The sequence below is a fragment of the Salvelinus fontinalis genome, chromosome 3, assembly GCF_029448725.1.
Source record: "Salvelinus fontinalis isolate EN_2023a chromosome 3, ASM2944872v1, whole genome shotgun sequence".
In the NCBI taxonomy this organism is placed as follows: Eukaryota; Metazoa; Chordata; class Actinopteri; order Salmoniformes; family Salmonidae; genus Salvelinus; species Salvelinus fontinalis.
Genome location: NC_074667.1, coordinates 7,669,998 through 7,686,370, shown reverse-complemented (window position 1 = coordinate 7,686,370; position 16,373 = coordinate 7,669,998). Strand labels below are relative to the sequence as shown.

At 44.5% G+C, this 16,373-nt stretch overlaps 1 protein-coding gene and 1 pseudogene across 2 annotated transcripts; one reads left to right on the top strand and one right to left on the bottom strand.

Moving 5' to 3' along the window:
- Positions 1-960: 960 nt before the first annotated feature.
- LOC129835096 (zinc finger CCCH domain-containing protein 6-like) lies at positions 961-13,082 on the bottom strand (annotated as a pseudogene).
- Positions 13,083-13,193: 111 nt separating this feature from the next.
- On the top strand, positions 13,194-16,159 carry LOC129837708 (group XIIB secretory phospholipase A2-like protein). 2 transcript variants are annotated; one of them, XM_055904103.1, is made up of 4 exons: positions 13,194-13,551; positions 14,522-14,598; positions 15,313-15,478; positions 15,819-16,159. In XM_055904103.1, exons 1-4 carry the CDS (start codon positions 13,296-13,298, stop codon positions 15,935-15,937), a joined length of 618 nt encoding a protein of 205 aa, XP_055760078.1. In that variant the 5' UTR covers positions 13,194-13,295; the 3' UTR covers positions 15,938-16,159. The 2 variants fall into 2 exon arrangements, with proteins under 2 accessions (XP_055760078.1, XP_055760068.1); XM_055904093.1 differs by having other exon boundaries at positions 14,522-14,610.
- The last annotated feature ends 214 nt before the right edge of the window (positions 16,160-16,373 follow it).

Below are 16,373 nucleotides of genomic sequence, written 5' to 3'. Positions count from 1 at the left end.
GGTCCCACAGTATGATAGAGACTTTCAAAAGAAAGAGCAAGTCAGAGATGTGATTATAGAGAAGCACAAATCTGGGGAAGGGTACACAACCATTTCAACGTCACTGAAAGTCCCTCTGAGCTCAGTGCAGTCCGAGTGGAAAAAATAAACTACCACGACACTCCCTAGATCAGGCCCCCACTCCAAACTGAGCTGCCGGACAGGAAAGGCACTTAGGGAAGCTACTGTGAGGACTGCGACATTAGTCAGTGGCTGCAAACTGTGAGGACTGTGACATTAGTCAGTGGCTACAATGGATGATGATGTATCAACAATCTCCAAGGCATTCCACAAAAAGGATCTTTATGGTAGAGTGGCAAGGAAGAAGCCCTGGCTGGAGAAAATCCTTGTCTGCAAAGAGTTCGCAAAACGTCCCCTAGAAGATGCTGCAGTTGTGGCAGAATGTCTGGTGACCTGATGAGACTAAAGTGGAACATTTTGGCCTGAACACTAAGTGGGATGTGTGGCTTTTCAGCAACAGGGACTGGCTATATTGTCTGGATTGATGGGAGTATGAATGGTGCAAAAATACATAGAAATGCCGGTTAAAAATTTGCTCCTCTCTTCCAAAAAACGATAACTGTGGAAGTTTGTTTTTCAACAGGACAACGATCCAAAGCCCACTGCCAGAGAAACACTGGAGTAGTTTAAAATGAAGAAAATAGATGTCCTTGAGCAGCCCAGTCCCTTAATCTCATCAAAAATCTGTGGAAAGACCTCAAAATTGCAGTCCACCGTTCCACAACTTGACACAGCTTGAGGCATTTTGCAAGGAGGAATGGGAAAATACTGCTTTATTACAGTGTGCAAAGTTAGAGTTGAAAAGACTACTGGCTGTAATAGCTGCCAGAGGTGGTTCAACCAAGTATTGACCTAGGGGGATGAATACATAAAAATGAACATTTATTTTATTGTTTACCATTTTCTTTTGTGTGTGTGGGGGGGGGGGGGGGGGGGGGGCTCTGAATAACGTGACTCACAAATAAAAGTTCTCAAACTAATGCATCAAAATCCAAGGTTGTGAGACTTAAAATGTGAAAAAGTGATGGGGGCCAAATACTTTTTCAAGCACTGTAATTAAACATTCTAAAGTGCATACAATACAGCAACTCTGCTGGTTCAGCCTTAGAAGCCTAATGCCCACCAGATGCATAGGAGTTTTATTTTAGCAGATGTCTATCCCACATTTTCTGTTCCATACACGTGCTTTGCTTTTCAACTAGCTATTTGGAGTCTGTGTGTACTTCCGTTTGTACCGCTGCACGGTAAACCAACACAGGAGTTAAATATTGACCGCATGCGGTACACAGAACGCACCGCAGCCTAGTGCGGCTCCCCCAGCATAGCGTTGCGGGACTGCTTCTTTGACAATTAATGACTTCCGCCTGAATGCAAAGAGTTTGATGCATCTGGTGGACATAAGGCATAAAGTTCTTTTTCGCAGCACCTTACTATAAGAGAAGCACTACATGCAGAGCAGAACTGGTGCAGCATTAGTTTAAATAATGACATTTTCCACATGAGAATAAGAATCAGTTGAGAGTAATAACATTCCATTGTTCACTCATCAAATAAGAGGAAATGTAGTCGGCAGCAGTGGAGGATTTTTTTCTCTTTTTTATTTTTTATTTTTAATCTATCTTTATTTTAACAGGGAAAACAGACTGAGACCTGGATCTCTTTTACGGCTGTGCCCTGTGTAAACATGTTGACATGTACAGTTTTAGACATACAGACAAGAACATTTCAAAACATACACAATTCAACAGAAACAATCACAGACAACATCATATTGATCCTCCATAAGCATTTTAAAATGGGCAAGGGACACCAGAGTGTCTAACTTAAGTTGGATCTGCAGTTTGTTCCATAAATAAGGTGCAAAGGAACTGAAGGCAGTCCTACCCAACTCTGTGGAGACCACAGGAGTCTCTAATGTAATCCACATCTGTGATCTGGTTTTAAAATTAGTACATCTTGTGGAAATTAATGATGATATATATTGAGGTAGTTTTAAAAGAAGTGCTTTATAAATAAACAAGAGAGCATGTTGCTCTCGCCTCACAGATAGAGAGACCCAACCCACATGTTGATATAGGATACAGTGATGAGTTCTGTAACTATCACCCGTGATAAACCTGAGTGCACAATGGTAAATAGCATCCAGTGGTTTTAATGTGTTTGCCGATGCATGCATATAGATAATATCACCATAATCTAAAACGGACATAAAAGTAGCCTGCACTATTTTTTTCCTATTTACAGAGGACAGACAAGCCCTGTTTCTGTAAAGGAATCCTATCTTGAATTTGAGCTTTTTTCCCAATTCAGTAACATGTTTTTTAAAAGAAAGCCTATCATCTAACCATACCCCTAAGTATTTATATGCAGAGACCTTATTGATTTGAGTACCATCCAAGCTAGTGATTACAAACGTGTTTCTAACAGAGTTTAGACCTAGAAAAAAACATGACATTTGTTTTCTTAGCGTTTAAAACAAGTTTAAGCTGTAAAAGAGACCCCTGTAGTATCCTAAAATCAGACTCCAACTGCATTAAAGCTTGGTCCGCTGTTGGAGCAATAGAGTACATCACTGTGTCATCTGCATATAAATGGAATTTACAATATCTGACATCATCATCAATGTTGTTTATATAGTGAGAACAATAGTGGGCCAATTATTGAACCCTGAGGGACCCCTTTAAGTAACTGTAAGGGGTAAGACTTGACCCCATCGACCATGACGGCTTGAGTTCTATCTTTAAGATAGTCATAAAACCATCGGCAGGCATCAGTGCCCAGTCCTATAGATGACAGCTTACTCAAAAGGATAGCATGGTCTACAGTGTCAAAAGCTTTTGACAAATCTACAAACAACGCAGCACAGTGCTTTCTATCGTCTAAGGCATTTGCAATATCATTTACAACAAGCATAGTGGCCGATGTGGTACTGTGTTTAGATCTAAAACCAGATTGATTGGTACTAAGAATACTGTTAGCAGAAAGAAAAGATTGTAACTGTTTGTTGACTATAGATTCTAGAATCTTTACCAGACAAGGGAGCCTAGAGATGGATCGATAGTTATCCAAATCACTACCGTCACCTCCCTTATGTAATGGCAGAACAAAAGCTGCTTTCCACACCTTAGGGATATTTCCTGTGCTTAATGTTAGATTAAAAATGTGTGTTACTGAACCAGCAATAATAGGTGCAGCACACTTAAGTACATTTTTTGCAATGAATTGCTGTTCTGATCTGTTAGCAGGAAAATACACTAGAGCAAAAGCATTCATATGAAGGCCAAGTGTTTGTGTAAGTCTAGGTGTGTAGTCCATTGACCGACAGTGCATACAATATGAGCCATAGTCCAAATGCAGTTACTGTCCGAAGGGAGATGTAGGGTCAAACGTCTTAAAAAAGGTCTTTCAGTGTTTTTTTGTCACCCATGTTGTCACTTTTGCCCCTCATTTGTCCAGACAGTCGCTTTGGTTGTACATCAGTGTTACGTCGAGTGATCAGTACCATCACTTGGATTGGAAGGTTGTGAACGCCGGGGATATCCACCTGGACCTGTCTCCTACCTGAATTCCTGGAGGGAATGAGATGCTCTCCTGCAGCCTCCTGAGAGTTGGAGTCCTGTGGGGAAGGCTGTGGGCTGAGTCCTGCAGGGCTGGACAGTCCAACAGCAGGACCTGATGTTCTCTCAGTAAAGGGGGAGGCCAGAGGGACAGACGGCTGGTGATTGAGTGAGGGGGGAGGAAGAGGGGCAAGGTCTTCAAAGGACCCCACCACGTCCCGGGCAAAGGTGGGCTGTGGCAGGGTGATATCAGCCTGGCGATGGTGGCGAGAGTCACCGAGTGGCACGTAAGGCACTAACGGTTCTAATGGAACCACCAACAGCTCATCCGGCTCCTCTCGCTCACTCTCCGGCTCTGCCGCTGCTGTCCTGCGGAAGTAGATCCTCTGGTGATTTGGTCTTCACTGGAACACAGGCCATCGCCTCCTGAAAGGGGTCACAACAGGTCTGACACACTTCCAATGGTAACGGACACAATCCTGAATATATTTTGATACACACTAAGAGCCCAAAAATTCTACATAGTTTAGCCAGAAGTAGGTAAGAGAAAATAAGCATTAAAAACATCACGTCTCATCCAAGATGGGGTAGCAGACAGATGTCTTGTACCATGTATATATTTATATTTTATTTTTGTATATATTTTAAATATTTTTTACCTCAATTTCAACATACTCTCCTGCAACCCACCTCACCCAATGTGATATGGATCTGCTATTTTCTATACTTTAGAACCCCCAACAGAAGCTAGCTAGCTAACTAGTTACTAGCTAGTAGTCAGTTAGCCACTGCTAGCGGTCATCAGCTAACCTCAGCCCGGTCAACTCCTGCCAGTCTGCACAGCGTGATTCAACCCAGAGCATATCGGACTGCTTTTTCTCTACCACATCTCCGGATTCCTACCGCAAGTTCTGAACCGTTACACTGGATCATCGCAGCTAGCTAGCTGCTATCAGAGTGGCTACTCCTGGCTAACGTCTCTGTCCCGAAGCAAGCACCAGTTAGCCTGGAGCAAGCCTCGTGCTAGGCCCATCTCCAGGCTAGTTGAAGAGGTCCATCAGCCACTTCTTGGGCTACAATACCCATTTTACTGCTTACACGGAGCAGTGTGCCCTGGACACCATATGTGAATTGATTTCCCCCCATCCATCTTCAGAGCTCGTACTGTTAGGTGACCTAAACTGGGACATGCTTAACACCCTGGCCATCCTACAATCTAAGCTTGATGCCCTCAATCTCACACAAATGATCAATGAACCTACCAGGTACAACCCCAAATCCGTATACACGGGCACCCTCAGATATCATCCTCACCTACCTGCCCTCTAAATACACCTCTGCTATCTTCAACCAGGATCTCAGCGATCACTGCCTCATTGGCTGCGTCCGTAATGGATCTGCAGTCAAACAACCACCCCTCATCACTGTCAAACACTCACTAAAACACTTCAGCGAACAGGCCTTTCTAATCAACCTGGCCCGGGTATCCTGGAAGGATATTGACCTCATTCCGTCAGTAGAGGATGTCTGGTTATTCTTTAAAAGTGCTTTCCTCACCATCTTAAATAAGCATGCCCCATTCAAAAAAAATGTAGAACCAGGAACAGATATAGCCCTTGGTTCACTCCAGACCTGACTGCCCTTAACCAGCACAAAAATATCCTGTGGCGTACTGCATTAGCATCGAATAGCCCCCACGATATGCAACTTTTCAGGGAAGTTAAGAACCAATATACACAGGTAGTTAGGAAATCAAAGGCTAGCTTTTTCAAACAGAAATTTGCTTCCTGTAGCACAAACTCCCAAAAGTTATAGGACACTGTAAAGTCCATTGCTAATAAGAGCACCTCCTCCCAGCTGGCCACTGCACTGAGGCTAGGAAACACTGTCACCACCGATAAATCCACGATAATTGAGAATTTCAATAAGCATTTTTCTACGGCTGGCCATGCTTTCTACTTGGCTACCCCTACCCCAGTCAACAGTTCTGCACCCCCCACAGCAACTTGCCCGAGCCTCCCCCATTTCTCCGTCACCCAAATCCAGATTTCTGAGAGCTGCAAAATCTGGTCACCAACAAATCAGCTGGGCTAGACAATCTGGACCCTCTCTTTCTAAAATTATCCACCGCAATTGTTGCAACCCATATTACTAGCTTGTACAACCTCTCGTATCGTCTGAGATCCCCAAATATTGGAAAGCTGCCGCGGTCATCCCCCTCTTCAAAGGGGGAGACACTCTAGATCCAAACTGTTACAGACCTATATCTATCCTACCTTTCTAATGTCTTCGAAAGCCAAGTTAAATAGATCACCGACGTTTTCGAATCCCACCGTCCCTTACCGCTATGCAATCTGGTTTGAGCTGGTCATGGGTGCACCTCAGCCACGCTCAAGGTCCTAAACGATATCATAACTGCCATCGATAAAAGACAATACTGTGCAGCCGTATTCATCAACCTGGCCAAGGCTTTCAACTCTGTCAATCACAACATTCTTATTGGCAGACTCAACAGCCTTGGTTTCTCAAATGACTGCCTCGCCTGGTTCACCAACCACTTCTCTGATAGAGTTCAGTGTGTCAAATCGGAGGACCTGTTGACCGGACCTCTGGCAGTCTATGGGGTGCCACAGGGTTCAATTCTCAGGCCGACTCTCTTCTCTGTATACATCAATGATGTCGCTCTTGCTGCTAGTGATTCTTTGATCCACCTCTACGCAGACGACACCATTCTGTACATTTCTGTACCTTTTTTGGACACTGTTAACTAACCTCCAGTCGAGCTACAATGCCATACAACTCTACTTCCGTGGCCGCCAACTGCTCTTAAATGTAAGTAAAACTAAATGCATGCTCTTCAACCGATCGCTGCTCGCATCTGCCCGCCCGTCTAGCATCACTACTCTGGACAGTTCTGACTTAGAATATGTGGACAACTACAAATAACTAGGTGTCTAGTTAGACTGTAAACTCTCCTTCCAGACTCACATTAAGCATCTCCAATCCAAAATTAAATCTAGAATCGGCTTCCTATTTCGCAACAAAGCATCCTTCACTCATGCTGCCAAACATACCCCTACCGATCCTTGACTTCGGCGATGTCATTTACAAAATAGCCTCCAACACTCTACTCGGCAAAATGGATGCAGTCTATCACAGTGCCATCCGTTTTGTCACCAAAGCCCCATATACTACCCACCACTGCGACCTGTACACTCTCATTGGCTGGCCCTTGCTTCATATTCGGTCGCCAAACCCACTGGCTCCAGGTCATCTACAAGTCTTTGCTAGGTAAAGCCCCGCCTTATCTCAGCTCACTGGTCACCATAGCAGCACCCATCCATAGCACGCGCTCCAGCAGGTATATTTCACTGGTCACCCCCAAATCCAATTCCTCCTTTGGCCGCATTTCCTTCCAGTTCTCTGCTGCCAATGACTTGAACGAATTGCAAAAATCACTGTAGCTGGAGACCGATATCTCCTTCACTAACTTTAAGCATCAGCTGTCAGAGCAACTTACAGATCATTGCACCTGTACATAGCCCATTCAACTACCTCATCCCCATATTGTTATTTTTCTTGCTCCTTTGCACCCCAGTATCTCTGCTTGCACATTCATCTTCTGCACATCTATCACTCCAGTGTTTAATTGCTGAATTGTAATTACTTCGCCACTTCGGCCTATTTATTGCCTTACCTCCCTAATCTTACCTCATTTGCACACACTGCATGTAGTTTTCTATTGTGTTATTGACTGTACGTTTGTTTATCCCATGTGTAACTCTGTTGTTGTTTGTGTCGCACTTCTTTGTTTTATCTTGGCCAGGTCGCAGTTGTAAATGAGAACTTGTTCTCAACTGGCCTAAAAAAAATTGTTATTACAAATTGACAAATGCACTACTTGTAGCATGATGTGTCTGACTGTACCTGGATCGACAAGAAGTGGTGATGAAATGTCAGTAATATAGTTGCATTTCCCGCAAAGGGACATTTAAAGTATTGTATTGAGCGGTGTTGGGTCTGGCACCTCCGGTTTATGCACAACTATTGGGGGATAAGGCCGGGTCTGTGTTGGAGGGTCAGGGAGGGTTGTCTGGCTGATGGGGCCTTCAAAGAGGCTGCGAAAGGGTTTTCCCCACTGGCTTCTGAGTCTCAAGCATAGCCTCAACTGAATCAGAAGCTGGTCTGTTATAACCAGTGAAATTTCTAGGGTGATCTGGTTGGGTCTGTGTTGGATGGCCGGGAGTGGAGGTCTGTGTGAGGGGGCTGGCAAAGAGGCTACGGAATGGTTTTTCCATGGACTTCTGGAACTCAATGACAGCCTCAACTGAGGATGTCCGACTCTTGCAGACTGGAAGAGGCTCAGAAGACCAAATGGGGTCTGGAGGACCAAATGCAGTTCTGGGGGGATTTGGTTGCATCTGTCTGGGAGGGTCAGGGAGGGTTGTCTGGCTGATGGGGCCTGCAAAGAGGCTAAGGAAGGGGTTTTTCATGGGCTTTTTAGAAGCTGGTGCCTTACAACCTGGGGAGTTTAGGGAGTGTGAGGGAGGTTCGAGAGTGGTCTGGCTGATGGTTCCTGCAAAAAGGCTGCAGAAGGGGTTTTCCACAGGCTTATAGGGCTCAAGCACAGCCGTAACATAATACGAAGCCGGCCTTTTACAGCCTGCAGGAGGAGCAGAATCTGAAGGACCAATGTAGTGCTAGGGGAATCTGGTTGGGTCTGTGTGGGATGTTGGGGAGATGTCTGGCTGATGGGGCCTGCAAAGAGGCTGCTGAAGAATGGCTTCAAAGGTTTAGGAGATCCAAGCACAGCTTTAGCTGAATAATAAGCCGACCTCTTACAGACTGAAGGATGATCAGGGGGCCGAGTGGAGTCTGGAGGATTTAATGTAGTGCTAGGACGATCTAGTTGTGTCTGTATATCAGGGTGGCGAGAGAACTGGGTGATGGGGCCTGCAACAAGGCTGCGGGAGGGGTTTTCCACAGGCTGGTGGGACTTTAGAACAGCCTTAACTGAATAAGAAGCTAGTCCCTTACATCCTGGGGTGTTGATGGGCGAATTAGCAGAGTTCTGTATGAGAGGTGTAGTGGAGGTCTGGCTGATCGTCCCTGCAAAGAGACTGCAAAAGGGGTTTTGCACTGGCTTCTGGGCCGTAGAGAAAGCCTCAACTGAATAAGAAGCCTTCCTCTTATTCAGACAAGGATTAGACAAACTAACGGGGTCTGGAGAAACGAATGTAGTGCTGGGGGGGGATCTGATTGGATCTGTGTGGGGATTGTGAAGGGTTTTTCTACAGGCTTCTGGAATCCAAAGCACAGCTTCGACTGAATAAGGAACATTTCTCTTGCCGCATGTAGAGTTTAGGGGTGGATCACAAGGGTGGATAGAGTCTGGAGGAACTAATGTAGTTGTGGGGGGATCTGGTTGGGTCTGTGAGGTCTGGCTGATAGAGGCTGCCAAGAAGCTGCGGAAGGGTTTTTCCAGGGGCCTATGGGACCCAAGCACAGCCTCAACTGAATAAGAAACCGGTTCCTTAAAGCCAGAGTTTGGGGGAGGATCAGGAGACTGAACGGACTCTGTAGGAGGGGCAATTTCCTTCTCCACGACCACAGCTGACACTTCATTCTGACACACGGGGGTACTTTCCTCAGCATGTGGCTCAGAGGGGCATGAGCTGTTGTAAAAGTTTGGCCTGAAATCCAGACAAATGTAGCCAATCAATAAAACACTAATGAATAACGTTGATTTACTATCAAGTGTAAAATGTAAAGCTCAACCACATACATACACTACCATGCTGACATACCAATGTGGTGCGGGGGCCTTTCGATTCTAATACACCACTGTGGTGCGGGGGGGCTTACTATTCTAATACACTACTGTGGTGCGGGGGGGCTTACTATTCTAATATACCACTGTGGTGCGGGGGTGTATATTATTCTAATACATCACTGTGGTGCGTGGGGGGCTTACTATTCCAATACACCACTGTGGTGCGGGGGGGCTTACTATTCCAATACACCACTGTGGTGCGGGGGGCTTACTATTCTAATACACCACTGTGGTGCGGGGGGCTTACTATTCTAATACATTACTGTGGTGTGGGCTAGTAAAACAAGGAAAATACTCCAGCGTGAGGACATTTCTCAGGTTCCGATGACGACTTAAGCTATTATAAGCTTAGGGTTTAGGGTTACAATTAGGATTAAGGGCTAGGGAAAATGAATGAAAATACATTTTCGGTCCCCACAAGGACAGTAAAAGAAACATGTGCACTTGCATTCTTAACCTTAGGGGATTCAGGAATATGTCAATGACAGGCTTTGTCTCCTCAGCTGTCGCCGACTCCTTTGTGACCACTGGCTCCTCCATGGATGGAGGATGGAAGAACTTGCAGGGGAAACTCTGTGGGTACTTGGTCAAGGAAATAAAGAAAAAAACATCTGCATCTACCCCTACGGCAGCCATTTTGTTGTTAAGTTATTATTTTTTGATCAAATTTGAAGTTTTTCACAAACAAGAGGTAGAAGGACAGATACACAAGGAAACAGTACCTCGCCCACCCAGTGGCAACCACTACATAAGGGACATTTAGAATAAGCTGAGAAAAGGATATTGTGCATGTATATGCAGCTCTCTCCTTTCGAACAGGATTCCTGGACGTAGAATTTACATACTTCGTTGATCGAGTAGTTGACATCCAGAGCATGTTCTAGCTGGCAGTCATCACCCTGCAAAACAAAATAAGTTGTTGGGGTCTCTATACAAATGGGTCAGGCCACTGAGAGTATTTACTGTAAAAGTCAACATAAACATACCTGACTATCATTTCAATATATTGGGTTTAGGTTCAATGACAAGTGCCCATTAATATTGTTACAATTTCTAATCATAAAATACAGAAACCTGCCTTGATGCACTTTCCCCTGAGGAAATGTCGACAGATTAACCTTCCGTCAATCTCCAAACAATTCTGGTCTTTGAATTCCTTTGTCATGTTCTTCTTCCCCTTTCCAGTCAAAGTTTCCTGGAAGAGGTTGGAATCAGCTGTGAAAATGTATATTAGACTGAAATCACTGACTTGGGAACTTTTGCTGTAACTGAGCACATCGTAAAGCTACCAATGACATTTCTATGGATATTGACAAGGAAGTATGTATGATTTCATTTTGAATTACCAGTGTTAAACGTACATCATTTGGGAACTGTCGTCCACCTCTACGTGACCGGTCAGTGCCTCGCTTTGACCAATCCCCTCTTCTGAGAAAACCGCCCCTCGTCACAGCCCTGGCCTCTATTGCGCCACTCTCCACCCCTGTTGGAACCACCTCCACCCCTGTTGGAGAAGTCTCTGGCCTGGTTAGTTCCGTGTCCACCCAGTCCGGTAAACTCCCCACCCCTCCTGGCAGAGTTTCCCCCTCTGCCCTGGTTGTCAAGTCTCTGCTGCTGAGGCTCCCGTCCTTTCTTCTCGTTTACACCTTGAACATCCTTGTTCTGATCAGGACCTGTGGAACAAGTTAAATTAAAATCCTACACTCCTTTTAAAGTCTGAATGCATTGTTAATAGTAAAGGGTTAATCCATAAAAACCCACCCTTCTCTGTAGCATGACCTGGGGATGCACCCTCCTTGCTATCACTGTAGAAGTCCAGGTCTCTACTGAAGTCAAAGCCTGGTTGCTCGAAATCACACTTCACCATGTTGTAGTCTGGGCCACAGAGTCAAAGTCTTTATAAGATTGTGATGGGCATTTATGAAGCTTACTTTTCTTGGCCTGCTCCTGCAGAAAAACACAAAAAGTGTAACGTTATAACATAAAATCAAAAGGAAAGGGGCAATACCAAATGGTAATGATTTGTGGCCTATTTCTATACCACCTTTTTAATCTACAGTAGGGCTCGCCAACCACGTTCCTGGAGAGCTACCGCCCTGTAGGTTGTCACCCCAACCGTAATCTGGCGCAGCTCAATCTAATAATTAGCTGGTTGATGAACTGAATCAGGTTAGTTACAACTGGGATAGGAGCGAAAACCTACAGGAGAGTATCGCTCCAGGGACAGGGTTGGAGAGGCCTGAACTACAGGTATGTGGTGTGCAATTCGCCTAGTAGTATAAAGCACTGCACAAACGCAAGATAGGCCCATGTTAGTTAGGCTTATGTCAATGTTTAGCAAAAAAACTTATCCATTCTGAATTGTCCTATTCAGCATCTGTTTAGTGCATGACAAGTTCACCTGTTGGTCCCCTTTTTCCTCTTCCTGGGGCCACTCTGTTGACCCCTTTGCAATGGCCACTTTCTGGACTGGGCATCCCTTTCGTTCTCCTCCAGTTAAACTGGTTCTAGTTGCCTTTCATCCCTTTGAAATCTGAGAAATTGGATACAATCAATTCTCACAGTTGGCTATGTACTCCAATTCAAAGCTGAAACACTTGACCAAGTTAGTTAGCTAGTTACATTAATCCAGCATAGTATAAGAGAGACAGTAGAAATATTTACTACTTGTATTATAGTAACTTACCTCTCTCTCGGCTCACAAGGCGCCGTGTCAAATTCTTTGTTTGGAAGACTTGAAAAAAGTATTCTGAATGCCATGTTGCTGACGTACACTGTTGTGTCGGGTAGGCCTACTCGTCTCCTCAAAAAAGAAATGAGTGATTATTCATTCATGACCACTACAAAATGTGTCTAGGTCATAGTTATATACTGCAGTAGCTAGCCAGGTAGCTTGCTAACGGCTTAAAACAGTAGCTAGCCAATGTAGTACCAATGCTCACTGCAGACAACTTTGCATGTGCGTGTTGGCTCGTGCACCTGCACCACTCTATCTTGACGCTCGCGCACTTCACTTGCAAACGGTTCGTCTTGTTAGATGAGCGAACAGCACAAATATGTTTCCATGACAAGTACTCCCAAAATATAATTTCGATTACGAAGCCAGTGCTATCACCAAACAAACAACTCACCAGAGAACCGTATGTACTTTCTGTATTGATTTGTTGTTAATAAAAAAAACATGAGTAACACACAACAAAAAAATCACCAGAGAACGACATGACGTTTCCCTTACTTACTCCCGAGCACGTGTGCACTACGTCGCCGCCTACGTGCACTGCCAACTGCGTTCCTTCCGGAGTGGTACCGATCGAAGTGCACGTTCTTCAGCACACTAGAACATGTTGAAAGAGAATTATCAGTCGTATTCATGACACCATTAAGTCTCTGGGCCAAGCTTTGCCTATGTTATCTTTGAATTTGTTGAATAAGTCATGTCTAGTAATGCAGTGCATTGATTAGTTTTCTAACCATCATTTGTGTGAAGTACAATTAGTTAGTTGACTGTTTCATGCCATAATCACCAGTCTATTGTCATAGTCAAAACACTGAGACCGATATGATTACAATGTAGCACATTAGCATTACTAACAGATAAATATAGCACACCTTGGGCACCTTTAAAACATAAATACAATCTAGATAGGAGCTGACCTTCGTTCCTCCACAGTGGAGGCTGTCCCGGTGTCTAGCTCAAAGTCCAGGTCTGGGTGCCGGTTGACGCGACAGAGTGAGTTGTCTTGTTCCCTCTCTCTGTGTTTGTGCTTCTCTCATTCATCCAGCTGAACTCTGTGGATCATCAACGCTGTGTCCCTAGCTGTCCCTTCGCTTCTCTGAACCTCAATATGACACACTGGGCCTCCCTTGCTCTCCTTCTGGTTTTGGGCCTCTCCATCCAGGGAACCCTCTCCCAGGACGCTGAGGAACCTGCACCAGTGGACCCAAGCCAGGCCCCTGTCGACCCCTCCCAGGCAGAGGATGAGGACGAGTGGGGACTGAACTCCGTTAGGGGAGGCTTTGAAGCCGTCAATGGATACTTTGACTCCATGCTGGAGCTTATGGGCGGACGCGATGGAGTGTGCCAGTACCGCTGTCGATATGGTAAGAACATGATCAACTCCTCTGGCTAGCCTATCATACATGTATCATATGCGTGGCATGCCAACGATAGTCAGAGGAGTTAGCTAAACAAGCCCATCTAGATCTAGACCAGGCTTGTGATTAGTTAGCCGAGATATTCTGTTTTGTACAGAACGCTTCCATGTGATCCTAAATTCAAATTGTGTAATGATTATCCGGCAGGTAGAGATCCATTATAGATTAGGGAGATGGTACACAATGGAGATAAACATGGACATTAAGATTTTCTGAAGTCTTAACACATCATGTTAAAGCCATTCAAACTCTTAAATGCAAGAACACCGTATAACTGATTAGGGAGAGCTTATACCTGGAATTAATTTGACATTACTAATAACCTTTATCACCTCACATCTGATAATGCACCTTAGTCAGTGGACTATGAGCAAGGAGAGATAGCTGGCAGAGCTGGCAGAGGTGTCATGAGGTAAAGTGTGAAATACTCAGCGATTCACAGCTAGGCTGTAGTCTTCACCATTGATATCGTATGTCCATGGACTTTACCTGTATTGACCATGGACCCTGTTTTGGTTACCACCATTTATGAACTGATAATCTTCCCCAACAACGTCTGTTGTCTGACATATAAGTTACGGACATCCAACCTCCCAATGGGCACACACTGGTTGAATCAACGTTGTTTCCACATCATGTCAATTAAATTATGTTGAACCAATGTGGATTAGACTTTGAATTGACATCTGTGCCCAGTGGGCTCCCTTTGCTGGGTTGGTCAATCAAGTGTGGATGGCGATCAAGGTTGGGTTCCGTTCCAGTTCAAGTCAATTCAGTCAATTTATGAAGTAAACAGAAATTCCAGTTCCTATTTTCCTCATTGGATTTTAAAAACATAAAAGTGGAATTAAAATATTCCTCATGGCATTTCTTGAGTTGAAGGGAACTGATGTCTCTAACATTCTTTCTACCTCAGGTAAAGCTGCTCTTCCTCGCCCTGACTACCAGATGCAGGAGCCCAACGGATGCAGTGCCTACTTCCTAGGCCTTCCGGTACCCAATAGTGTATGCATATATAGATTATTGGAAACACACGCGCACACACACATTAATGCTCAGCGAAACATTTCCACAATCAAGTATTTTTATAGAACGCAAATCAAAATAGTACATTGGTCATACAACTCCAATAATATACAGATTGAACAGTACACATTCACTGAGTTTACAAAACATTAGGAACACTATGATCCATTATTGATGTCACTTGTTAAATCCACTTCAATCAGTGTAGATGAAGGGGAGGAGGCAGGTTAAAGAAGGATTTTTAAGCTTTGAGACAATTGAGCTATGGATTGTTTATGAGTGCTTTTCAGACCGGGAATGGGCCAGACAAAAGATGTAAGTGCCTTTGAACAGGGTATGAGTACTAGGTGCCTGGCGCACTGGTTTGAGTGTGTCAAGAACTGCAATGCTGCCGGGTTTTTAAACACTCAACAGTTTCCTGTGTGTATCAAGAATAGTCCACCACTCAAAGGACATCCAGCCAACTTGAGCATTGGAGTCATCATGGGCCAGCATTCCTATGGGACGCTTTCGACACCTTGTAGAGTCCATTCCCGACAAATGGAGGCTGTTTTGAGGGCAAAAGGTGGTGCAACTCAATATTAGGAAGGTGTTCTTAATGTTTTGTACACTCAGTGTATAACACCATCATAGCGCACATGCACACTCACTCACTCACCATCCTTGTCCTGTTCCATAAAGGTTGATCTGGGTATCCCTGCCATGACTAAGTGCTGCAACCAGCTGGATGTGTGTTACGACACCTGCGGCTCCAACAAGTACCGCTGCGACTCCAAGTTCCGCTGGTGTCTCCACAGCATCTGCTCTGACCTCAAGAAGAGCCTGGGCTTCATGTCAAAGGTCGAAGGTCAGTCAACCTGATGCAGTGTACATGGAAAGTTCCACAGTCTAACAAGTGTAGAAGCTGTCAAGCCCTTGATTTCTCAACTCTCTCTCAAAGTCCATTGCAGGAGGCTCCAACGTCCCTCCCCTCAAACTTTCTCCAATGAACTTTGAGGGGGTGCAAGGAATTAAGGAAAAACCTAAGATCTGACAGCTTGTACACATTCATACAGAGTCACAGATTACACCTACAGCCCTATACCTGAACTTCATTGCCCTTTTATCAGGCCTATTGATATTTTGCTCAAGATGTTTAAATAGGCCAGTAATTAACTCTCATCCCCATGTCCCTCTTTACCTTCTAGCCTGTGAGACGGTAGCAGACACCCTGTTCAACACAGTCTGGACTCTGGGCTGCAGGCCCTACATGAACAGCCAGAGGGAAGCCTGCCTCTGTGAAGGAGAGGAGAGGGATGAGCTTTAAATTAGGGTTATAGACACACACACACACACAGACAGCTCTCCTATTCACCAAGTAACATGGGATACGTCACTCCAAATGACTGCTGGAGATGCGACTTGGCTATTTGTGTAATTTATTTGGTGTGTTTTACTTGGTTTTGTTTAACAGAACAAGTGCTGTATATTTGCAACAACTGTTGGGTTTATTTTTTAAATCTGCAAAAGAACATGTACTACAATCCAATCTTGTATTTGTCTTCTTGAGTTGTGGAAAATCTGAGAATGCCATGTGCTTCAGACTGCATCTCTTCCTGAAAACGGGGGAACACAGAATGCACACAAATCTGAAGTTTAAACTATAAACTATACTGTACATGAACTTACAAAGATGACTGCCACACATTATCTTCTATTAAGTTCAAATGTGTTTTATGTCTCACCATGATTAAAAAAAATGA